The 25,866-nt window shown below is 50.3% G+C and overlaps 1 protein-coding gene across 5 annotated transcripts in view; it reads right to left on the minus strand.

Annotated features, from left to right (window-relative positions):
• Positions 1–1,116: 1,116 nt before the first annotated feature.
• Positions 1,117–25,866, minus strand: part of FBXO31 (F-box protein 31) — a 28,747-nt gene continuing 3,997 nt past the window's right edge. For 2 of the 5 annotated variants that reach the window (XM_086469613.1, XM_086469609.1), the window contains exons 2-11: positions 21,334–21,405; positions 18,806–18,892; positions 14,092–14,168; positions 12,600–12,767; positions 11,795–11,869; positions 9,965–10,074; positions 9,082–9,235; positions 8,125–8,489; positions 5,527–6,942; positions 1,117–5,387 (exon numbers count right to left, since the gene is read on the minus strand). In XM_086469613.1, coding sequence (XP_086325739.1) covers positions 6,720–6,942; positions 8,125–8,489; positions 9,082–9,235; positions 9,965–10,074; positions 11,795–11,869; positions 12,600–12,767; positions 14,092–14,168; positions 18,806–18,860 — 1,227 coding nt within the window. In that variant the 5' untranslated portion in view covers positions 18,861–18,892; positions 21,334–21,405 and the 3' untranslated portion in view covers positions 1,117–5,387; positions 5,527–6,719. Of the gene's footprint in view, positions 5,388–5,526; positions 6,943–8,124; positions 8,490–9,081; positions 9,236–9,964; positions 10,075–11,794; positions 11,870–12,599; positions 12,768–13,468; positions 13,485–14,091; positions 14,169–18,805; positions 18,893–21,333; positions 21,406–23,183; positions 23,229–25,866 lie in introns of those variants that run through there. The other 3 variants (XM_086469612.1, XM_086469610.1, XM_086469611.1) reach the window with 3 other exon arrangements.

Here is a 25,866-nt window from a genome sequence, read left to right on the forward strand (position 1 = left end):
CGTAAATGAGTGGGGTCAGATGTGCCTTTAGCACCAGAAACTTAATGCATGGGGTTAGGGGAAGGCATCGGTGGTAAAAAAGAAGCAAAAAGGGGGAAAAAAAGAAAGGAGGAGGAAAAAAAAGGGGGGGAGGGGGGGAATGGAAGCAGTCACAGTGCACTTGAGGAGCTGTAACTGCACTCTGGCCTCGAGTAACTACCGGGATGAAGGCAGAGCCATTTCCAGATTTAAAAGTTCATTGTGAACTTCGGTAGCTGAGTGCTCCGTGGCCAAGGTTTGTTCTCAAAAAATAATAATCTGCCAAGAAATGTACGGGCAGAACAGGGCTGCGGAACTCAAAGCACAACATCCACTCCAGTAAAGGCAGGACTGGGGCTGTTCACTCCCAACTGGGGACTCCATCGAACATCCTGGCACAAAACCAGACACAAGACCTGCGGCAGGAGGATGAGCGACTCCGTGGTGGCAGCGGAGCTCACGCTGCAAATTCTCCCATTTCCACATAACCCCTCTCTTGGAAAAGCAGTGAAAGCCGTTCAGACCTGAGGTGGGTGTGAACTGGAAGTAGGGGGGAGGAAACACGAAGAAAAGTGTAAGAAATACAGGCGACTCTCAGCCCGATTCCATAAAGAAGGGGGCTTACACGAGGGATGAGGAGCGGGAGGCGGCGCGGTGGTGCTCGTTTTGTGCCAGCTCACCTCTTTCACACCGAGTGGAAGGAAGAATAAAAAAGAAATCTCAGGATTCTCACGTTTCCTTTCAGAAAGCTGTGGCTGGGAGGGCAGAAAGGCTTCGTCAGGGCTCAGGTCGTTAGTTCTGCCGGCCCCAGTATCTGCTGCAGGAGGGAGCCGGGTATCCCGGGGTAGACACAGCGGGAAAGAACAGCAAACAAGGGACGAGTTGGGATTTTGCAGCGTGAGGTGTGGGGGTGTGTGCATCTTCAGGACACCAGTTTAACTGCTCACCGAAGGAGGGAAAAGTAATTCCTACCACGCGGTGGAAGACGGGCTGCTGCACCTCACAAGGGTTGAACTCACCCGCCGCTTTCCTTCGGAACAACAACAACAAAAAAAACCCAACAACGAACAACCAAAGAAAAAAAGAAGCAAACAGAAGTGAGTTCACAAAACTTCCTTTTTTATTATTTGAAACTGGAAAAGGCTCCTTGGGTAACAATGATCTGGTGTAAAAGTAACATAAGCGTTTCGCTCAGCTTTCCGCTACCTGGGGTGAAGTAGGCCAAGTGTTGCAAAGTCCCATCTGGCTTTTATACAGCCCGTTCCTCTCAAACCCACGACCAACAGGACAGGCAAACCCCCATCCCTCCGACAGGCCAGCAGACCGGGCGGGCGAGCTGTTTCAACTACAGTATCATGTCCCACGTGGGTGTTTGTGGCACGAAAGCGAGGCGTTCGATGTCAAATGGCGTTTTAGGAAGAAAAGCTCACCTTTTCCCCCCGGGGCTGCCCCCGGTACGAAGCAGGGATCTGGTGTTTCACCTCCATTTTCAACAAGCACCACGGGGGACTTCACAGAGGCTTATTTGCACTCAGAGCCTGCTGCAGACGCCCAGATTAATCCAGCGGTGTCACGCTGAAGCGGTGAGTGCAAAATACACACGGAAGCAGGGCACACCTGCTCAGGGGAAGCAGGAGTATTAATCAATGGAAAAAAAAAAAAAGTGCAGATTGCTTTAATTAAGCTAACGAACACAGTCAATCCGAGTGCTCTTTTCCTCAAAAATTAAAAAGACTGCAGTCCAAACAAAGCCCAGGATCGTACATTTTCATTTAGCGCACACACACACACCAAAAAAAAACCTCAGTGGCGCTCACAGTCCGGTCACTTCTCTTCCACTGCACCGCCTGACCACACCTCTCCAGCATTCCACTGCCCAACTGGGAAGTTGTGCTGGCTGGCTGGTCAGCACACAATCCTTTGGCAGCTGAACACAAGATTATTGGCCACGTGAGCAACCAGCTACAAGACAGAGTTAATATATTATCATTTCCTAAACTAGCAAGTCGAGATTATACAACCCGTTTCCACGCAACACCCGACACTCCCGTTAAGTTCCACTCGTTTTAAATTCATGAAAAGCAATGAAAAGTCATCCTTGTAAAGTAAACATCGAGCCAGCTGCATTTTGTTTTTATTTCCCTGGTAGCTTACACCTCCAAGCACGCTTGCCCACGAATTTGCTCTCTCCCCACCACAAGTTTCCCAACTAATTGCCATCCCACCTCTGCTGTCCCATTCCAGAGCGGCCGTGGCAGTACTGCAACTGGTTACTCCAGAGGGAAGCTGTTGGCCAAAGTTACAAGTCAGTCTGCCCTTTCTCCTCCTCCTCCATCAAAAAAAAGAGAAGCCTGACAAGTCCACATGGACCGTAGCATGTCTCCTACAACCGCAACGCCTGATCACAGCGTATTTATAGCTAGGAAATCAGGCCCAAGGCAAACAAACCGGCTGGATGAGGATCTTGGATGCTTCTGTTTTCCAGCTGGCCAATCCCATGTGTTTTGACAAGGCAGAAAGCAGGATCTAGGAGCACGAGACAGCCCGAGCACGTCAGCCAGCCACTTGCTTATTGCTCCTGAGCTAGAATGAAGCCCTAGGTCTTGCTGGGGCTACCGGGGCAACGCTGCTCCGCAACCTCATTGCAAGCGCTTTGTTTATTCCAAAAGGCTTCTGCCGAGAGAGTATTCCTACCCCTGACAAGTCGCTTTCCATCTTCCCCCAGTACTTTCCAACCCATCTGGGATCAAGAAATAAAGCCAGTTGTCCCCAAGATTTTCCACAGAGCGAACAGGACGAGGACACGTCAGCACCAGGAATTTATCACCATCTGCAAGGCACCACCACACGTTATCCCTGTCAACAGCTCACAGAAATATCCCTACAAGCTGGACAACGAGGGTTTGGGAAAGAAGCGGGATATGCACGGAGACACGCTGGGCAGGGGGGGTGGTTCACGTACCAAACCAAACCAGTACAGCAAAATACCGCGCTGGCGGCGCTGGTTCCCGCGGGTAGCGCAGCACCGGGGCCGCGGTCGCACCCCCCTCGGCCACGAGCGACGCTCGGATCCAAACTGCCTGTCACTACATCTGGCTGCGCCCCTCTTCGGTCCCCCTCTCCCCCAGCTTTGAGAGCTGCGGGTTGTAACCCCTCACGGTCTCATCCTGCTCTTCCCTGAAAGCACCGGTGTAGCCGCGCACAAAGGAACCAGCAAAGGCACTGGAGCACCCAGGGGATTTATGCCAGACTCTCCAAATTCACCCTCGTGACAGCTTTCTTCACCCTAAGCCAAACCAGAGCGAGTTTTCTTCCGAAATGCCGCAAAAGCCTGCCAAGCTTTGAGGAGCAGAAGGTGAGAAGAGAAGGCAGAGGAGAAGTATTAATACAAAATTTGCTATTTTCATCGCCTTTGCTCCAGACAGAATAAAGCCACGGCGTTATCAGCAGCGTTGCCTTTCATCAGGGCTAGCGCCTCCTGACATTTTGAGGCCAATCAGGTACGCTATAAATAAAACGATGCTCCTACAGGGGCAAAGCTGCGCTGTGAAAAGTTCCTGCAGGGCATCAAGCCTCTGCCAAGCCCTTCTCTCCAGCCAGCCCAGCAGGTCTCGCCTTCCGAAGGGAGATCCCTAACGCCGCCGCCGAAAAGGTTGGGAAGGGACAAGCTACGAGCAGAAGAACCGTCGCAGCCTGGGGAACGGCAGAGGGGCAGCCTGTGCCAACGGCCGGCCGGCAGGTCCTCGCCCCAGCGACAAAGCTGACGTGTCTTCAGCACCCAGCAAAGCGCTCCCGCCAGCCGCCACCAAGGGGTGTGCACTCCCCAGCAGATTCCCGATACCAGGGGGAATTTAAGCGGCAGGTAACGACGACTCAAAGCATTTCATCAACTACACAGCCTTTACACACTCGGCCAACCCAGCGCAGCGGGTTACTGGGAGGAGACCAGTTACAGCGTCTGTCCTTCGGAGACAGCAACTCGGGTCTCAGGCCAAGTGCTTGTAGCGCATTCAATACAGTCTGGCTTTTCAATCCGACTTTAAAAACAAAAAGCAAAACCTAGCAGGGCATTTAGGTAAAAACTTCAAGGTTTTTATATTTTTCCAGTGGGCGGGGATATTGAAGGAAGGAGGAATCCACAAACAGAGCTACGGATTCCTTTGCAGCCAAAGCAGAGCTGGTTTTAGGGACAAGCGATTGAAACACCCGCCCAAGGGGACACCTCTCTCATCCCTTTAGGCCGTTAGGGGGAACGCAAAGCAGCCAACACACCGGCTGCACCGGCCTAACAGCAAGCTCCAAGATCAACTGGCCACCCAGGCGCCGACCAGACTCGTAACTGCCTTTAGGCATCCCAGAAATCTGCACCGTCACGCCGAAAACCTCCGCGAGATTAAGCTGCGCCCTCCTGCCCACAGCTCGGCAGCTGCGGCAAAAGGCCCAGATCCCCAATTTTAGCTTCAGCCTCGCCTCTCTGCCCACACCCCAAGGCTCAGAGAACTGCCACCCTTCCTTCCTCCCAGCCCTGCGTGACGGGGTGAGATCCGAGCCAACTCTTCCCTCCGCTGATGCCGACAGGAACACCTCTACCAGGCTGCTCGGAAACAACCTACTTTTTTTTTTACAGCTCGCTCCCTAGAACGGTGACAGCACTTCAGATCCTCACCTCTAACACCGAGGCAGCGTCTCCACTACTGACAAAGCACTGCGAAACAAAGAAAAAACTGCCCCAAATCACCTTCGGATTCCCAGAGATCCGTAAAACTATATCCAAAGAGGCAGGAATTAATCTGTGAGCGACGTGACCTTCTGCTCAAAGCCTCTGCTGGAGACTTGGTTCTCACGCAGCTTGAGGGAACGCTCAAGAGCCAGAAATGGCAAAAAGCCCTTGTGAGAGGGAGGAAAAAAAAAAAAGCTGCTCGCAGGCAGTGAAACTAGGCAGCGACTGAAACGTCTCCCCAGAAGGGGCCCGAATCCTCTCGACACACCGCGTGCACGGACGCGTTGACCAACCAAAGCCGGCAGCAGATGGAAAGGCAGAGTTTTGTTAGATGCTGCTCCGGCTGGTAGCGGGAAGAGAAGAAACCTGGAGCTTATCATCACAGCCAGAGAGCAACTGCCACAGAGGATGCATTCTGCTTGGAACCAAGAGCTTCCTCACAAACGGCTCTTTTCTCTCCACACAAGGATCCCCATCATCTCTCCCCGTCATCTCTTCCCACACAGAGTTAATAACACGCGCTGATGCCAACGTTGATGGTTTATAGCCCAACTCTTCAGTCTGTAGATTAGGACTTTCCCACATAGGACAGTCTCTGGGGAATCTGGCTCCCTCACCTGCAGCCCACGCTTCCCAGCGGAGCTCCGATCTGCCACACAGAATGCAGAGTAACAGGGAAACAAAGGAAGCCCAGGAGCTTCCTGCGGAAAGCAGCGATCGTCTGGGACGAAACAAATGCGACCAGAAAGGGAACAGAAGGGTCCTGCGAGCGGAGCAGCAGCACCCACCTGTCAGCACCAACCGTAAAAGGCGCCAGAACAAGCCACAGCAATATTAGGAGAATCCCTCGCCGCTCCTTCAAGGCTGCGCAGGGCAACCTGATACAGGGACGATTCGTAACTGGGGTCACCTCAGTCCCAGCGACACGCGGCACCTTCTGCTGCCCATCACAGCCAGGAGTCAGCAGGCTGCAGACGGGCTGGTTCCACATTCAGTTTTCTTTTTTGTCCTTCCTTTACATTTTCAGACCCACTTTAAAAGACCTGAGGTGAACCTTTCAGGTACCAAAACCAATTTGAACGCACCGGTTTACACTCATTTCAAGTTTCATACCTGGCTCCTGTAAGAAAAAAAAAAAAAAGAATCATCTGCTCTACGCTCAGGGAGACACCCAGACCTGCAGCCCCAAGGACAGCCCATCCATCAAGCTCCAGAAACCAGGGCAACGCTACACACACTGTCATTTACGGTGGGAATCCTCCCCTGGCTGCCCAGCTGAGGGAATTTCTCAAAAGGAAAGCACCCGCTCCAGTGACTAAGCCTCTCTGGACAACGCTGCCCCCGCAGAAAGGTTTCTGGAGAGGAGGACGTGCTCTGACACTGCTGACACAATTCATCACTCAGCAGCCAGCCAGTCTGCAGTGGGGGACCATACTGGTTTTCAGGAGGGCCAAGCAAGTCTCCCAGGAGGACAGATCAGCCTGGAGCGCAGCAAAGGCTTAAACGAGTCCCTTCCCTGAAGACAGGCTCTTTCCACGGGAGACCACTAATGGTCAGAGCAGAGGGTTTGTGTCCAACCAGTCAACGAGATGTCCTTCTGATCCAGCTCTGACCTGTTTCTCAAAGAATTGTTTAGGTTGGAAAAGACCTTTAAGATCATCGAGTCCAACCGTTTCGTTCCAATACATTCTTTTTGCCATAAGAAAGGTCTGTTTCCTCCTCTGCAGGATCCCTTCAGCTCTACAAAGCTATGTTACAGACTGGGTAACAAGGACTGCTAGGGAGCAGTGTGGAGTGGCAGGGAGGAAAGGGCAGTCACGGATATTTTAACTGGGATGTGTACATTTGGGGTAAAAAGGCTTTATTAAAAGTGCATGCTTTTATTCAGAGGTACCGAGAGCAAGGCATCCCCCACCCCAGCCCTGGCTGGGGAGCGCAGCAGCCTTTGCAACCCCTAGCCCTGTCCATCACACATCACCCATCAAGTAGCCAGCGACTGAATGTTCTTCAGCATTTCATCAAAAGCCTCCCGGGAAGGCGCTTCGGCGTTCTGGAAGGAGACCTTGATCCGGCTGTAGAGGCTGAAGGACTTCAGCTCCAGCCAGATGAATCCAAAGCGATCGTCGTCAAAGAGAACAAAAACACCCGGGGTTCGCTCGGGGCTGGTGAAGCCGTGGCCAGCAATAAGCCCCGTCCCATAAAAACTGCAAGGAGAAAGCAGCAAAAGAGATGTGAGAACGGCCATAACCACCCAACACTTCATAAATAAAAATTAAAAAAAAACCCCACAAAACGATGATCAAGCCATAGTCAAACGCACTGCCAAGGTGCTACAGGACAGGGAGTTTTACCCTCAGCTCTCACAGCACAGCACAAGACACTGGTGAGACTATTTGAAGAAAAGAAACTCTCCGTTGCTATTTGGAGGTTGCTGCTTTTGGCTATTCTAATTAGCACCTGCACAGCAAGGCAGAATTCTTCTGTAGTTCAGCCCAGTAATCCATTTGAGATTTACTTCTGCAACTCAAGGATCAACTGAGGCCCAGACAATCCTCACAGAAAAAAAGGCAGGCCATGTTGAGAGGGTGACCAGAGAGAAAGAAAAGTCTTAACAGAAAAAAAAAAAAAAGGAAAAATCTAACTGGAGCTGGGGAGGACTAAAGGTCAGCCTAACCTCCAAGCAAGCAGCAGGTGGAGCTGGGTTTTATTCAAACACAACTGGGTTGTGACAGCAGGGGCCTCCTGGGATTAAGCAGCTATTGGTAGGTTTTTCCATCAGCACAGATGTTTGGCTGAAGGTCACCTGGCTAAGCCTCAGCTTTTGGGCTCTTTTTCCACACTTCGTTGAGTACGCTGCTTCACTGACTCCAGGTCCCATTCCACAAGGCTCTCTGCATACTTGCCCCTACTAATTAGGGGTGCTCAGCACCTTCCAGAGCTGGCCCTAAGGCACCACAGGCCAGGGAGGGGTGGGAGAGAGCACTGTGTTCCCACAGCCAAGGAACACAAACGACACACGCACAAAGAGGAAGCGGCTGGACCAGATCGCCGAATACATGAGCTCTGGGAAAAACAAAACACACAGGAAAAAAAAAAAGGGGGGGGGGGGCACGGAATATGGCAGAGGTGCTAGATTTGGAAGTTAACAGGATAAAATCTAGCAAGGAAGCAGGATGGCAGATGACAGCGTGGTGAGACACGAGAGGGAGCGAAGAAGAGCGTGGGAGAGAAGGCAGCAGCGGCAGAAAATCCGAGCAGGAGGGGCTGGGAGATCAGCCTGCAGGTAAAGGGCAGGCAAGTACCGACGGGGCCTCAAAGACTCCCCCCTCTTCTGTTTCAAAAAGCGACGGGCACGACCAGGCTATAAACCCACGAGCCCCCGTTACCAAATTCGGCAGGTCCGGGGATAGTCTTCGTTCCTCGATATGACCCCCATGGGCAGCACGAAGGGCTGGGAAGCTGGTGCCTTGTCCTGGGCCGTCCCCTCCGCCCCAGCCGCAGTCTCTTCCCCCTCGGCACCTTCTCCTCCCAGGGGCTTGGCAGCAGGCTGGGAGGCAGCAGGCTGGGAGCGCTCCTCTTCCTCCTGCCGGTGCTCCTGCTCCTGCTCCTCCCGACGCACCTGCTCCTGGACCTCCAGGACGATGCGAGAGAGCTCGCTGAAATCACGAAGGTTCTCGACGTCGGGTAGCTGCAGGGGATGCGCCAGGTCGATCTCCACAGTCTGCTGCCCGGCTGGGATGTTGGGATCTCCCTAGAGACGGGAAGCAACAGCATGGCTGCAGGGTGCTACAGAGTTCAGACCTGTATCCTCCCCACGTCCATCATCTGACTTCCACAGAGTTCACCCTCTTCTACAGTCACCACGTTGGCGACCAAAAAAAAAGCCACGCTCAGATCTCGTTCATTGTTCCCTGAGCTGTCTGGGCCACTTCTGCTTTCCCTCTCCCAGAAAGAGAATTTTAAATCAAAAGCTACGAGCCGGGCTGTACTCGCAAGGGCAAAAGAAAGTCAAAGCTGCAACTGCATTTTGTGAAAATCCCTTCCTGCCGAGAGGAAGGAGCTGGCTAGGCTGGCTTCAGTGACGAGCTGCCAACATTTAAGAACATTTCAGCCTGGAGGGGAGAGAAAAGGAAGGGGCATCCAGGTGGCATCACGAGAAGCTTTGCAGAGCAGGTTCTAGCTACTCTGCAGGCGTTAAGATTCACCTGATGCCACCAACCCTCACCAGGAACAGGGTTTGAGGTGGCAGCCACTGACTACCTCCCAGAGAGAGATCTCGCCTACGGATCCACGGCATCCAGAATACTTCCACAAGCATCTGAGAGAAAGGAAAACGCACTCACGGTGATTTTAGTCCCCTTCGCTTTCTTTCCATGAAAGCTCAACATGACAATCTCCAGCCCATGGCTCCCATACGTTCCTTTGAAGAGACCTGGCTTTATAAGGTCGTCAGGGCCGCTAGGAGGGAGGTAGATGCGTCGGTATGTCAAGCAGTTGCTGTGCAAAAACCAAAAGGTTAGAGAGGTTATGAGAGAGTCCTCCACCACGAAGAATGGGTTCGCAGGCTGCTCCTCCAGACAGCTCTGGGATATTGTCGAGAGAGGGGTGGGATTTTCAGCAATACCAAGCTTAACAGATTTCCCTTCAGACCTATGCAAGCAGTCCCTCCCTTCGCTTCTCTCTACCAGTCCCCCTTAGCACGCCAGAAGGCTCCTGCAGCGAGGTCACAGCAAACCTCCTCGCTCCTTGGGATTTCCACAGAACCCAAGAGTGAAGCAAGTTTAAACACCTGCTACAGCGAGGTGGCTGCTATTAGAAATTTGGAGCGACAGCTAAGAAAAACTCAAGTTCTCAGGGACTGTCTGATTTCTGCCTCACATACTACAACACATATTGCTCACTAAGACGGATAATAAGTAGATAGTTCCTTGGGATCAGGGGTATTTGCCCCGTTTTCAAATTAAACACAGATAAACTACTCAAATTCACCTTACAGTACATAGCCACTCTCAAAAAAAAACCCTTGGAACCTTATTAGGACTGCTATCATCACATCTCATTTCCTTGTGCAAATGGAAAACACCGTGCTTCACCCTATCTTGCAGAGACAGAACATTCCCCTGGCTGTTAAAGCCCCCTGCGAGCCCCCCATCTTGGGGCCAAACGATCCAACGCGCTCGTGAAGTTGCAGCAGCCTCGACGCCCGGAGCGAGCTGGGGCCCTTACTCGTATTGGCTGGTGTAGATGAACTTCATCAAGATGAGCTCTTGCATGTGCTCGTGGAAGATGTCTTCCAGAGTCCGACCCCACTCTTCCCTCAGCCACGTCCGGAATTCCTGCAGTACAAGAAAAGGGGGGGCGGGGGGGAGAGAAAGGCATTTCATTGGCGACAGCGACGTACCCCAACGCGGCTCTGCCTCGCCAGCACGACTCCCTGGTGGAGACGCAGAGAGGGTACGTGCTCTGCCAAAGACAGGATCCTGGCTGGATTTGGGAACAAGCATGTGTTGCTACAGAGCTGGCTTGGAAATATGCTTGACAAGTAGTGTCAATGGTAACTGCCCTATACCTGCCAGACGCCACACAACAAACATGCTCCTCTTCAAACAAATTACAAGTAGATCCAACAGAATAAAAGCACAAGAATCACTTGTTACTGCAAAGCAGCTGACCTGCTACGTCTTTACGTCCTGACTTACCTCGCAGCACCTCGTTTGTGTGCCCATAAGCCGACTCCTGTGCCCTACCCTGGCACGCTAAACGCAAAAGGGGAAGCTTTTGAAAGGCGCCGAAGATTTAGGAGGTTAAATCCTGCTGATTTAACACTGATGCATCTAAATCCAAAGGGTGCTTCGAAAACATCTCCTGAAGTACCTCTACACCAGCGCTGACAAGTTAATACCCTGCACCATGAGTTAGTGTGATAATAGCTTACACTAAGATAGCAGCCTACCAAGTGATGTTCCGAACCTGCTTGCTTTATCTTCTAAAGCCAGATCCCCCAATTACCATAATGCCACACGCACTTAACGCAGTGCTTTGAAAGTATTAAAGCATTTCTCATCTGCTCCAGAACCAGAAACCACTTAACTAAACCTTTCACCCAGCTGTCTCCCATTAGTAGACAGGCATTTTAAAGCATTTGTTAGAAGCAACTGAAGTATCAGATCTGTCACGTTTAACTAGCTGGCAGCAAACATCACTACCTGGAACAGGTATTAGCTGGAGGGTTTTCATCCTGTCATTTATACCTGCACCTTAAAACATGTAGTTTGAGTCAGGAATCTGTCTTGCTGGGTGTAGCTGACACACACACACAGAGGATAAACAACCACATGAAGCTTTTAATCCCTCGACCAAGACGACAAGCAGTAGAAAGACGCCCCACTGCCAAGCAGGTACTCGAATGCAGCTGGTACTCCACATTAGGCCTGTGTCTGAAAGGTCTTAATTATACAGACGGCAGCAGCTCAGAGATCAGCGTCTGGAGAGGGCTGCATGGCATACAAGGCGTGCTGCTGGCTTGCTCTGGACAGGCCTGCTATCAAACAGGAATGGTGTCCCAGCACGGGAAGAAAAAGGGTGCTGGGGCTCAAAGAGCACCTTGCCCCAGAGAACTGCCGAAACCAGCCATTTGCTCAACACCATGGATGCTAACAGCTTGCTCCAACACTCTGCTACGTACTGAGGGAAGGCATGGAGTCTCCACCCCCATTCTGCAGGGATTGCACTGAATTGATCCAGCCTACTGGATCCTTAAATCGCACCTTGGCAAGTACAGAAGAGGCTGCCCAAGATCCTGCGGTTATTCAAACGTGGCCACAGTTTTGATTTAAGTCACAGCTCAATTCTACTCAAAAAGGATTGTCGTCAAGCAGGCAGAAGCTGCCAGCCTGGGTTTTCACGTTACGTTCGGATACACAGAAATCAAGAGGCAGAAGACCACCTCCCAGACCCCAACATTAGCTAAGAGCTTAGGTAAGACAGCAACGCTTCATCTTCAGAAAGGGGACGGACAAAGAGCCTCAACGCAGACTCTTGGCAAAGCACTCTTACCTCCTGCCTTCCCCCTGACATCCGATGGTGATCCGTCTGGTTGCACTTCGTGGAGAACTCATCCTTCTTTACAATCTGTAGGTACCGTGGAGGAGAATTTGACAGGTTACAGACCTGTTTAGAGATGCCTAGGGCGATGCAACTAAGACTGCTTAGAGTAAACGCTTCACACCACAACCAGTACCGAACTTGCTACAACAGAGAAATCACCAAGCGATACAGAGCGCATCAGCTACAGAATAGGGAAACAAAAGCAGTAAAACCCCCTTAGCATTCTAATGAAAGATGCTAGTTTTAAGTTGCTTCTCTATTCGAGCTTCCTTCTTCAAAGAAAAGGAAATGACCTCTCAGAAAGCTTTTCAAAGCATCGAACGTACTGAATGGATGCTACGTCACCTTCTCAAGGTCTCAGAGCGCCGTAGAACAGAACAGGTCCGTGTGTCTGCTTGGACACGTTCACCAGCTGCACAAGGCCATTTTACATATCCTTTCCCCCAGCCTGGACACATACTGGTGCTCCCAACCCTCCCCACTGTGCTCCAACCCAACAGAAGACAGCGTAACAGCCTTGCTGTACTACTGCCAGTGAACAAATCCAGAGCGGGGAACAGCCCACACGACTTGTCAGGCACGTAACGATTGTAAAGCTGGCATCCACGCACACAATGAGGTGGTGAAAGCCACATCCCTTAAATAAAATCCTCATACAGGTTTTTGGTGAGCCCATTTCCAGAGCTGATGGGCACGCACGCGCGCACACGCAGCCCCTAGGGCAGACGATGCTGAAAGCGCTGGAGGAGCTCACCTGGATGTGGCCATTATGGGGTCCTTTATGACCATACATACACTCAACCGTTGCACACCTCCTCTCCATGAGATGAATCCTGAAGAGAGGTTTGAATCTCATCGGATCATCAACGTGAGGGTCGTGAGGTGGCAGGTACATCCACCCGATGATGAACAAACCGTCGACCTGCAGAGAGGCGGGAGGCAAAGCGTAGGGGGATCAGCCTCGCGCGCTTCCCGTTGAGTTTGCAGCAGTTTGGGGCCTATTCTGCAGCAGAGCAGGAGCTGTAGAACAGCTTGCTGCGTTTCCAAACTGCTTTCCGGCAATTAAACCATCTGCACTCACAGCACACCCTGGGTGAAGAGGGAGAGGGTTTCTCTACAAGGCTTCCTGCACCACTAGAAAACGAACGGGCCTTTATTACTGCAAACGACTTTGTGACGGATGCTTGGTGCGCAGGCTCCGGAGGGAGAGACTGCACTGAAGAGACCACACAGCTAGTCAAACTGTTAATTGGTTTGAGAGCTCACGCTGGCAGACGCTTGAACAGACGAATTCTGCTTCTCGTGATTATCCACGCCTTTTGGACAAGGAATTATTTGGCTCTATTACTCACAGACAGCACAGGAAGCAACCATCTCCTCTGAGAGGTACAAGTGCCAGCCCTCTTCCCGCACGCCTAACAGAACCCTTCCCCTCAAGCCCTGCAATCCCAGAGAAAGCATATTTTCTAGAGACGCCCGAGACAAAAGCAGAGCAGCGCCACGAAGGCACGCTCGTCTCCACAAGGTCACGATATCATGTAAGCATCGGTGCGCTTGGATGCACTCTTGTACCAGCTGGTGGAACAGAATCTTGCAAAACCCAAAGGCCTCGTGATTTCTTACACATCAACCCGTCAGCTGTCGAACCCCGGTGCAAAGAACAAGGCTCCAGGCAAACTTCTGGCCCAGCTCTCGCCAACACAGGGTCAAGCGTCGCTCATGAACTGCTCTCCCCAGCAGCACAAGAGCTGCCAGGCTCCACAGGTCTTGCACCAGTATCGCTACGTCTGAGGCATCAGTCTCAAGGCCCAGCTGGTGAAAAGGATGGCAAACTGCAGGAAACAGAGGTGCACGAACACAAGTGCAAACCCCTTCGCAAAACGTCGAGCTGCAGGCAAAGATCATGCAGCAAGCAACGGGCCAGTGCTAAAACCTCTGCTGTACTCGGTGCCCTCCTGTGCCAGCCACTGGAATATCAGCCTTAAACTCTAAACCAAGCCTTCCCCTGAAACATTGCTCATGTTTTCCGTGTGCTCCTGTAGCCGAAAAACGAAAGGACTGTCTGGAGCAAGGTGGTGATGATGAAAAGAGCCAAGAAGCAACCTCTGGGTCCCCATCGCTGGCTTGAGGGTTGACTGTTCGGACTCCTCAACAGCACGGAGATAGCCACCAGGTCTGGATAAGCGGTACACGAAAGAACTCTCGGTCCTCGCCACCACAGCCCCCAGGAGGAGGTACTCACTCACCACCACGTTCAGCAGTCCCCCGTAGGGCCCGATGTCCGGCTGCCACAATCCCAGGATGTGTCGGTATCGGTGCAGCACTAGGGAACAGCGAGACACTGAAGTGAGCACATCAAGCTAAGGAATTGGGATTTGGGGAAAAGAAAGAAAAAAAAAAGGAAGACTGCTACCAGACTGCACACAACACTGACCAATACCACCCACAACTGCCTTTACTAAAGGGAGAGAAAACTCGTTACGCCCAACCACAGCCAGGCAGTTCTGAGCTGAGGCCTCCCACGAGCTCACACAGATTGATGTCGTCCTCTGCAGCCCTGCTCCTGGCCCAGTGCAGGGGCAGGAGTTAGTTTCCAGGACTTGACAAAACCAGATCTCTCACCAGGAATTCCCAGAAAACTTTTGCCACGTGGTCCCGTTAATGCAAATCACGTGATATACCCAGAGCTAAAAACAAACACAGTATCTGCCATCTCCGGTTACCAAAAACGTACTCGATGCCTCAGACTGCAAAGCAACAGAAAATAAGGAAGGGCAGAAAGGCAGGAAGCAGCAGGGAAATTCGAATATTTTGGAAGAATTTCCCTGCCTTGTCTAGACAAACCGGTCTCCAGAGTTAAGCGTCCTTAAAAACAGCCATCGAGAGAGCACGGGCAAAGCGCACAGACCATGCCAGCTCAGGAGATCTGGTGGTGCTACTAGGTTCAGTAACAGCCTTAAAAAACTTAAAAAGTAAGCAGCTACATTTCAGCAGTGCCCAAAAGCTGCTTCAAAGCCCCCCTCAAAGCCTACTGCAGCAGGTGAGGCTTCTCCGTTTCTCCTCTCAGAGCTAGGTGCGCTTTCAATCCCCCTGAAATGGAAAGACAAGCAGGAACGTTTTCAGCCAGCAGGAGAAAATGCCTATCACAGAACGATCTTAACAAACCTCCTCTCTCAAGGAAAGCTCACAGATGCTGCTGGCCTCCAGCCCTTACACAGTCAGCCGTTAATTTTGTCCATACAACTCCCCGACACGGCCAGTAACCTTCACGTGAAGACATGACACGGAATCTGGCATTCTGGGCAGGAACAGCAGGATGCAGATTATTTCCGTGAAGATGGCAAGAGGACACCACACTTGCCTTACAATGATGTTCATGGCCAACTCGGAAGGCCACCATAACTCATTTTAACCTACAGGACCGGCTTGAATAATCGTTTTTGCCTCGCGTGGATTTATAGGAAGAACTGTGTTTCAGTGCAGCTGTTACAACAGCTTTGTTCCATTAACAACTGAAGACAGCAAGAACTACAGGAGGGTTTTTATTACACCGAAGCAGAGAACTTCCACAGAGGTTTAAGACAGCAGGGAGGGTTGTCCAGAGCTGCTGCCAACTGGCCTGGAGGAGCCTTTTTCCTGTGCAGTAAAGAATTTAAGATTGATCGCCCGGTTTCACCCAGTGAACCGACTGCAGCACAAACAGCACTCAGGCAAGCAAGCAAACCACGTTCCCAGTCTTTTCATCCCAGTGCAGTAATTACATATTAATAAATGGTATGTGCACAAGCTGCTCCACCCACCACGCTCTGCCTTCTACCCTGCCTGGCACTGAGCTGACAAAACCCAGCTTTATTTTTTAATTATTATTTTTAGGATAGAAAAGTTGATGCAAAGCTATCCAAGAGCGATAAGGGGGCAATCCATGAAGACCAGAGTCAGCGTTCCTCTACTGTGAGCAGAGACCCTCCTTTTTGTGCCCAGTCAGGACAATTTTCTAACTCAAACCACTTCAAAAACGAGGCCAACGTACCTCCTTCTCGCCCAGCTCCTGTCTGCAGCGCTCTCAGAGCTGTAGCTACAATGGATGGACTGTTCAACAGCACGGAGAAGCGTCTGCCTGACCAGGCAAGCCCTTCCACTGCAAGACACTTGCCTGTCGAGGGCAGTTTGTGGGCTCACTCGGAGCGAACAGCCAGCTCCTAGTGCAGCTCGGATGGCCAGGAGCCACGGCGGTTCAGGAAACACAGCTAAGCCACAAACACAGCCTGCTTCACCGTCCGGCCAGAAACCTGGGGCTGCAAAGGAGGGAGGAGGCCCCCCAAAAAATAATCCCATTCACCTCCAGAAGAATCTTACCCACCGGATAGCAGCTTAGCTTGCACCTCTGCTGAGGGCAGCTCTTTTTTTTAATTTTTTTAAAACCGAAGCCGGAGACAGAGCTGATGGGAAACAGGCGGCAACGCGAGCAGCGCTTCACCCAGCCTCACCCTCCCTACGCAACAACACCCACGGCAGGGACACCTTAAGGCACACGTCCTCTCCCTCACTTGCTCAGCGGGCTGGGGACTGCCCTTCCTCCTGGTCTTTCAGGAAAAGAAGTTACTGGGGAAAATGCTGGTCCTTGGCCAAAGGCCTAAACAAGTCTCAAAGCAAAAGCACGGCTCCGTTTTCAAGCCTGGGGTGTCTCTGGGCTCCAGTGAGCCAGCAGCTATGGTCATGGCAGGGAAAACCTGATGAATTCCAGCTCTGGCTCTCCCTAGTGGGAGAGAGGATGGATCTGACAGTTGTTTCCTTCCCAGCTCCTCGAAAGAAAGCAGCACTGGGGTCTTTCTTCAAGGTTTTCTATGCACATTGCCTATTTTTCTCAATCCTGAAGAAGCCTCGTGCCTAGCCGAATTTCTGAGGCCACATCCTGCCAAATGGAGCAAAAATACATCCACGGGATGCTTCACTACGACCCTCCCCCAGCCTGGATATTACCCACACGGCCACAAGCAGCCCTGCACGCTCTTCAGATGGGAAGGTGGCTTGAATCCAGCTGCGGATGGGCTAGGAAAAGCAGTGACTGCCCGAGCTGCTGGCAACAGAAGGCTGCCCTGGGAAAGGTCTGCCGCCTGTGCTCTTTGTCAGAGTCAGACACGGCACAAGGAGGTGACACCGAGCAAATGGCACAGCGATTCAAGCAAGCATCGCAGCGCTGGCACACCACGGACGCCACAGGTCTGAACAGAGAAGTTACAACCCCAGAATGGGTTATTAAAACAGGAGGAGAGCAGATGCTTTCAGCTGCTACTGACTAAATCTCATTTTATTACCTGTGTCCAGCCTGGAGAGCACAGGCAGAGAAACGCAAAAACCTAACAGGGGAGTTTTCAGTGAAATCCGCAGCCTTTAAAGCAGAGGGAGCTCTTTGAGAGGAAAAGACCTGATCCACTCCAACTCTCGGACTCTCCAGATGCAGCAAGCTATCTATAAGCGAAACGAGCTGGAACAATGTAAGCAGTTGCTGCCCCCCAGCTGGTGATAACCAACCTGCTAGTGGAAAGAGCGAAGTGTCAGCCAGGCTAGTTTAAAACCCTGGGGAAAGTGATCTGAGCTGACCTGGCTAATCCTGCATGAGTGTGAATTAGGGAGCACTCGGATGGTAAATCCTGACAACACGGTCTTAACACACAGGAGGGGAAAAAGGGGGAAAACGGGCAATCACATCTTCAACCACACCGGCTGCTCCCCAAGAAATACAAGGTGCTCCTAGAGAAAAGGGGCACAAGACATCAGAAGTTTGGGGCTGCAGCTAAAGAAAGAACAACCGAGGGAACAGCACAAAATGCCACTTGAGAGCCACCACAAACGGCACGTTTGGAGCAAAGACCCAGGCAGCGATCTACCAAGGAATCCCTCGTTCTGCGGGGCAGCTTGGAAGTGTCTCTCCTTCCCATTCAGCTCCAGCACAAGGCTGGTGTTGACAGGCAGGGCTGCCCAACCTCAAACTGTCTACCAATTCCTGCTGTAGCACTGCTGCTGCTTGTCTGTCACGACTCACGTTAAAGACACCATCTTCCCTGCGCGGCCAACGCTCAGCTGCTTCCTTCAGCACAGGTAAGCCTGCAGCATCCACTCTGCTCATCAGCACGTGCAAAAAACGACATTCCCAAACACCAGTGAGCTAATAACTTGAGCCTGCAAAACTCTGCAGACCCAAAGGAGCATTACAGACAGCTCAACACCCCCTCCAAATACCAAGCAGCCCTGGCTTCCTTAATTGATGTAAACTAATCAGTCCTTCCCCCCCAACTCCTGCCGAACAGCGAGCGTTGAACTCCAACGTTTTACTGTTCTTCCCTCAGCCCAACATCAGGAGGGAATGAACAGTTCACCCAGAGCAGCCTCTTGACTACGGAAGGCAAATCACAATCTCTGAAACACCAGCAGAATGTTTCCTAGAGACGGAGATGGTGGTTAAAAGGATTCACTGTGCAAGGAGGGAAGTAGTATGGGAACTCTTGGCATTTTTCACTGGGAAGGGCTGCGGATCTGAACGCAGCTCATCTGGATCAAGACAAAGCTTTTTGCCAGTCCACGGCTTGTTTGAACTTGCTTTTGGGAGCCCTGACCAGTGTATCTGAATACTTCCTTCTAAGAAAGGGACAATCCATGAAGACCAGAGTGGGCGTTCCTCTACTGTGAACAGAGACCCTCCTTTTTGTGCCCAGCCAGGACAATTTTCTAACTCAAACCACCTCAAAAAGGAGGCCAACGTACCTCACTGCCTGCCCTACTCCCATTGTCACTCTGAAGGGTCAGCATACTCCACTAACGCACAACAGAAAGAACCAGCTGGCACCCTCCATGCTGTCCCAAGGTCCACCCCAAAATAAATTGCTTAAAGCCACGTCACACTCCATGCAGCATCTTGTGTGTGCTTAGTGCAGGAAGCATCAACCAGCAGGAGGTACGTACGGCAGGTGTAAACATCTCTGTACTCCATGTGCTCGTAGTCGGGAAGGATTTTCATAAAACGCCCCGACTTCACTCGTGGGTTTATACCTGAACAGACACAGCAGGGTAAGTACCAGCGAACTCTGCTCCACTGTAACCAGCACGTAACAGTACGATGAATCCAGACCGACCACGCAGGAAAGTCAAAACCCTTTTTTGACTTTACTTCCAGTTGGGGTGCCCTATTTGTCAGCCCCAGTCTCAGGTACACCCTGTTAGCAGGGTGACTCACACAGAACTTGGCACGTTCAAGATTCCCACGGACAATATTTACAAACGGCATCCAACGAATTCAAAGTGGAATCAGAGTCCTCCTCAAACTCCGTAGGGCGACTGGAACGAGCATTGCTGTCGCAAGAAGCCCACTTAGGCCAAGTAACTACGTGGACAGTAGCCCAGGCCTTGGATTAGTCATGCTTTCTAGCACTTAAGCTCAGTTTCCCCATTTCCCACACTACTTCTTAGAGAAGCACATTCAGTGGACAGAAAAGTGCATGCGAGTCTTGCCAGCAGCCCCGAATTAACTCTTCTGCAATTACAGGGGTTTAGGGGACAGTAGAGAAAATGGGGTCACACCACCAGGAAACTGTTCCACTAAGTGTCTGCAACTGGGCAAACTGGGGAATCTGAGCAGGAGAGCCGAGATGGTGCATCCCTGAAAGCCAGAAACAGTTGCCAAGCATTCTGACTTTAGAGTCACCATTGCTAGTTAGGATTGCTGAATGGATACGGACACAGCCCTTACTCAGAAGTGCCATCAAGTCTATCACAGAGGTGGTGGCTGTCACACATCAAGCGTGACCCTGTGCCAATGGGCACTATGGATTCAGAAACTACTTTGGTACAAAGGATGACTGGAAATACATCTGTAAGACAGACCTATCAAGGGCTATTAAATCAACAAACTGCATTAGACTCTGGAAATCCCCCTGAAAACAGTCAGAAGCTGGGAGAGGACTTAAGAAGGTATCGCACAGGTTTGCCCTCTTCTTGGTCTTCCCTGGGTGACTGCTCACAGCCACGGTTGGGAGATAAGGGGCTAGAGGGAGACCATTGCTCTGAGCCAGTAAGGCCATTTTGACATATAATTTGTGTATAAAAAAAAGCACTAAATATCACTTTCATATATCCGGACCATGGAACTGTTGTAGTGAAAAAGACTACAGGCCATGAGGAGATGTTCTGCCATTTAAGACTGGCAATGCAGAATTAAGATCTGATACGATCATGTGCTGTACGGCTGTTACTGCATCACTGTCATACAGAGATATGGGACTGAACGGGAAGCAAGGGAGGCCTCGAGTGCCCATGAGACTTCTCTGTGCTCATCTAAGTGCTGGCTCAGCATCACCCAGCCCTCCCACCCAGGAAAATTAGACAGTTCCAATCCTAGTGCACAAACAGGTAAAAGAGGGACACCAGGTGATGAAATAATTTTCCTGTGGATGCTCAGCAAGTTCTACTACAGATGGGACTAAAACCCTTCTACCTGTTCTTCTTTCCAGCCTTAAGAACAACACTTGAGGTCATCACTGCTTCAAGGTTCAGCAGATACAGGACATATAGAAGCTGAGCCAGATTTTGGATCTGCAAAGCCTACAGAGACCTCTCACGACTGCGACTTGGGGCGATTACAGCTTTTGTTTCATAAAGCGGGACCTTATTTGAACAGCCAGAAGCCATAGTTCATGTGCTGCAGGTTAAATCTTGCTCTTCACCCTAAGGACCACAGGTAACTCCCTTACAAAAGGTGTGGTGGGGAACCAAGACAACACAGCCTGGCAGCTCTCGGGGGCTTCGTGAGGCTCTCTGAGCAACCAGCACCGCTTCTGACTGCAGAGGGCAAGAGTTGGTGACGGGGAAGACAGCCTCACCGTGGATCCAGGCAGTCCTTAGCCTACCTTGGTTTCTCTCATCCGATGATGCCCTCCACCCCCTTCACTTGAAGACAGAAGATGTGCATCTACCTCGCAGAAGGCACAGTGGGTCTAAGGAGCTGGGGTCCCACCTCCACAGATATTCCCAAAATGCACTGACACCACCCTGCCAGGCTCCCCTCCTTCAGGAGCAGCCCAGAGGAACGCTGGGCCCTTTACCTACAGCACCTTCCCACTCTCAGCGATAACAGCGTCCTTTCGCTGAGGTCAAGGCTTAGCTACATCAGGGCTACGAAAAAATAGCCGTTAATTCCTCAGCAAGATCTGAAAATGGCAAAACAGGAAAGGGTGAAAACCCTTCAATACACTTTATTATAAAGTTAAATTACACGTTCTTTTCCCACCAAAGGACTGGGGGGCACGGACATCCCAATTCTGGGCATCTGCTTTGTATTAAATAAAACTCCAAACATGTCAGCTTCACAGATTAAACCCCTGCCATGAGCAAGTATGACTTACGCAGTCAAAATTTAATAAACATCCAACGTGCATATGCGTTCGAAATCGGTACTAAGCAAGGCCGTACAGATCTGTATCGGCTTTATCACTTACGTTTGGCATAAACGTCTCGACAGGACACTCCCGTGATCTCCAATTTCCGCAAGTTTTCGCAGACGCCGTATTCTGCAATGACACAGATAATAACGTCACCTCTGGCACCAAGGTGATTCTACCCAGAATCTTGGTATCTCCTGTTGGAGCAAAAATGAGATCTTATTAGGCGCATTCTTGCGAGCTGCCACGTTAGTGCAGGAATCTTATTTCTGCTTTGAAAACAGGAAACTAGATGCAATTTCATGGCAGTTTGGGAATCTAACACGTTTTACAAGCAATGCCTGCAACCAACACACCATAAGGAACAGGCAAACACAGCCGAGTTACAGATGCTTACACCTAGACCAGAAAGAGTGTGAAATGTGGAAGACTTACTCATTCCAGCTGGGACTGTAAGCCCGTTTAGATCAAATCATGATTGTGTGTAGTAATTATCTACTCCCACTGAGGTATCCAACAGGGAAAACTGCTTATTAGGATCCTCAAGAAAAGGTCACAGACTTTAAAAAGAATGAAAGGGAGACATAAAACAGGCACCAGCCTGTACAAATACGGTTACACTTGAAAGCAGATCAGATTGAGATGGGGCTGTTGTACACTCAAATGCCTTTGATTGCTCACAGAACACCCTGAAAACAAAGCAATCCAGAGATCTTAAAGGCAGCTTTGAAGCACAAAATGAGATTCTCTCCTTTCATTTTCAGGAAGTCAATGCCAAACTTCTAAGAAACTTCAAAAAAACAAAAGCAAGTACTAACATCACAACGCAAGAAATCCTTAGAAGACCAGAGGGAGGAAATGAGAGGTGGGAGATCCCAAAAAAAAAAAAATGAGCAGCAACAAAAAAAAACAAACCCACACACCCTGCCGCAGTGACCCCAATAGATCTCAGTATGGAAAACTACCCTCCTTGACATCAAAGACATCTACACCACAGATCAAACACCAGCTCTCCTTAGCAATACCAAACATCTGCCAGTCATTTGACGCAAAAGTGTTTCTGTGAAGACCCTCATCAAATCATTAAATACAAAACTTATCCTCCGTTGAGCTGCCTTGAATTAACAATCCACCGTGTCTGCCAAATACCACTACCTAATGCGGGCAACCTGCTGCAAACCGAGAAGTCATTTTTCATGTACGAGAAAAGCAGAAGTTTCCCTGAATGAATTCAGCCTCCCCCTGCCTATAAATACACTTGTGGTACATGTGCACGATGATAAAGCACACGCAAAGCTTCCTGTCAGCCCGCTTCTGGGGAATCCACGTTCTGCCTAACATCATTCTGGGTAAAAGCAGCGAGTTCAATCAAGGGAAGAGCGGGAAGAAGGTACAACAAACCCGTTGCCCTTCAGTAAAAGGTGCAGAGGTCAGCGGCAAAGTTCCTGCTGACTTCTACACCAAAAGCCACAGGAAGCTCTGAGCGTTAGCAAACGCAAGGGGGGATAAGGAAGCACGATTAGTCAGAGAGCAGACAGACGAGCTTGCAGGGAAGGACATCCTGCCCCACACAAACAAGCCACTAAGTGCTGGGCTGCAGCCAGCTGACCCCACACAGCCGGTCTGCAGATTCGTGAAACCAGAGCTCTGTCAGAGGCTGGAAATTCAGACCCACCTCGCAGGTCACCCCGTGTTTACCCCTCCTGCCGGAGCTATCAAGGCTTCCAACCGCTGGTCTGCGTACGTACACACCTGGGGATGTGTTTGGTAGTTACAGCAAAGGGATGGAGGCAACAATATGTTTCCTTGGCTGACCAGAAAGTTAGAGACCTTTATAAGGTGACAGAAACAGTGTGGTTAAAGCCTGCTGTTTGGAAACAGCCAGCTCTTCCCATGTAAACACTCACCTGGCCACCGAATCAGCCAGAGGCACACTTTGTGCAGCAGGCATTGCAGCGAGACTCAATTCAGTGTCACTGAAGCTATCTGTACTGCATCAGAAAGGGAGGAGACAGGCAGAGGATCCTGCCCAAACGGCATTTCTCCGTGTCGCTCTCCAACAGCGGTACCAGCACAGGGACGTTCTCTCTTCCTCCAGAAGGTGCGGATTTTTTTTGCAAAGCGTTTTCCCTAGTAGGTCTGTAAATCACCTTGAGGGCAGTGCCACGGTAGATCCACTACCGGGAGGTATCTTGAAACAACAAGGTGTGTGGTGGTGGGGGGGGGAAGTGATTTCATGTTAAAGCTCTATCCCAGTTTCACGCGAGTGCCCTTGATAACCTGCAGTGAAATTTTATGGAAGCCCAACCACTACTAAAGGTGCATTTCTCAAGTGCTGAAGTTCAAATCTTTCCTGGAAAGATTTAAAGTTCTCCCAAGTAAGAGCAAGCTCCCTTAAAAACAAAAGACAAAAATTTAGAATTTTGATACCGCTACACATTTGACATTAGACATCCAAGGCTTAGAAGGAAGTACTACCAAGAAAAAATAAAATCTCATTTTACTGTGCTTTAACACTCATCTCGTTCACGATAACTAGTCCTTATCCTGTTTTGTTCAGCAAACAACTACAAAGAGTCAAAATCCCAGAGTGATGGCTTAGCTCCAGGAAGTGCATCACTTAAGCTCTTCTGACCATGAGCTGTTAACACCGTGATGGCTGCTTGATGGGAAACATCAGTCTCTTGGCTCACAGTGTCGACAAAAACTCCAAATATCACAAGAAAGCTGGCCATCTCTTTTTAATCCAGAAGACAAGAGGGACATAAAATTAGCAGTAAGTAGAGCTTCAAAATAGTTACAGGAAAATAAAACTGATAAGGTTTTCTTTACAGAGAACAGAAAGCCTTTTCCGAGAAAGCTTTGAAGGGCTGAAGCTTCCTGGGAAATTCCACTTCAGTGCAATTAAGTCTATTTTAAGGAAACGTATCTCAGAGCAACAGCTCACTGAGTGAAGTATTTTAAGGAGTTAATAGTCACAGAAATTCACACACGAAATTTATCCCGTTAGAAAATGGCTACTTAATCCGGCTTCAAAAGCAAGGATGGAAATGGGTTTTGAAGTTCTTACTTGACCAGCTGGGAAGCCCGTTTTATGAGATTTATAAGGAGTGCTTGAAAGATTTACCAAACACACAGTGCTGGGAGTTTAAAGGGCCTGGAAAGGCAGTTTCCATTTATTCTGAACTGCACTAACACTTTTGCAAGTGGAATTCACTCCCTGGCCTGCTCCCACCACATGCACTTCTTCCAAGCCTCACGTTCCCTTCTCCTTTCCCCAAGAAGCCGTGTCACTCACCCCCTTCTGCGTGGCCCACCCCAACGTTTAAAAAACAAACCAGGCTCCTCCAACCCAGGCAGGGAGGAAGCCCTGCACTTAGAGCAAACACCAGATGACGGCTTTTTCTTTCCCTCTTTCTCAGCTGGGCAATACCAGGAAGCAGCTGCAAGCTGCAGACATCCGCGATTCCGAGGAAATCAGGATGTCTGGTAGAGCCTGACATGCTTACCACTGCTAAGTTTCCACTGTGCCCGGACTAATCATGTTCTTCCAATTATTCCTGGATAAATGCATGTTTACAAGGCTGTATATGGAACAGGAAGCACAGGAACTTACTGGATTGTTTCAGAGACCACAAAACCGGGAGATTCTCACGTTAGTGCCCCTGAAATACCAAGTGGGCAAGTCTGGAACCAGCTTCTCGTTTCCAAAGGCTGAACTATCAGATCAAAATACACCAAACGCTTTCCCAAACGCTTCTCCCAGGGGAAGGCTGAGATATTTTGCAGCTGCAAATAAGGAGCTGAGCAAAAAAAAAAAAAAAAGATATTTAATCTGCAATAAATGAAAGCTTTTGCGGAAACCCTAAAGCAAAAGATGGGTAGCTTCAGATCTACCGCTTACAAACAGATCTAAGGAGGACCCTCTGAAGGATGGCTATGGCTAGTGAGCACCTGCCATTAGCAGTGAGAAAGAGCCACTGGCTTTTAGGCGGCATCTTGACAAAGCACACGGCCAGAGACGGAGAAAAGCTGGCTGTGGTTCACCAAAGAAACGCACTCTACAACGGTTTAACCTCACACAAAGGGAGATTAGAGCCTTGTGACTGATTAAAAGCACCTTCACATTTACGAGGGTGCAGCACTACAAGCAATGGTTCCTGTTGTGGGAGCAGTTGTACGGCAACCTCCCGCGCGGATTCTCCGGAGCCTTGTAAGAGCTGAACTCCATGCGACAGTCCCCTCGCTGAGTGTATAAACCCAGTTTCCCCTCCACAGGCACCTCCTTCCAAAACACTTGCTGAAGGTTAACATCTTTTAACGCCTCGGTTGACATTTCTGAGCAGGTCCAAAAGCCGCTGGAGGTTGTTTTCACAGACAAAAGCCTTTTCATCCAAGTTCTAGATCTGGTTATTCTGAATTACCGGTCTGTTTTCACATGTTCTGCTGCACTTACGCTGGTTTCTTTTAAGATGATACTGGGTTCCTTTTAAAATGGACTATCAGGTGTTACTCAAGGTAGGTCAGGCCACCAGCCAGGGTGAAACACACTTTAATTCTGCTCCCACTGCAGAGATCAGCAATCTTCTA

Source organism: Leptosomus discolor, chromosome 8 (genome assembly GCF_034619465.1).
Source record: "Leptosomus discolor isolate bLepDis1 chromosome 8, bLepDis1.hap2, whole genome shotgun sequence".
Classification (NCBI taxonomy): Eukaryota; Metazoa; Chordata; class Aves; order Leptosomiformes; family Leptosomidae; genus Leptosomus; species Leptosomus discolor.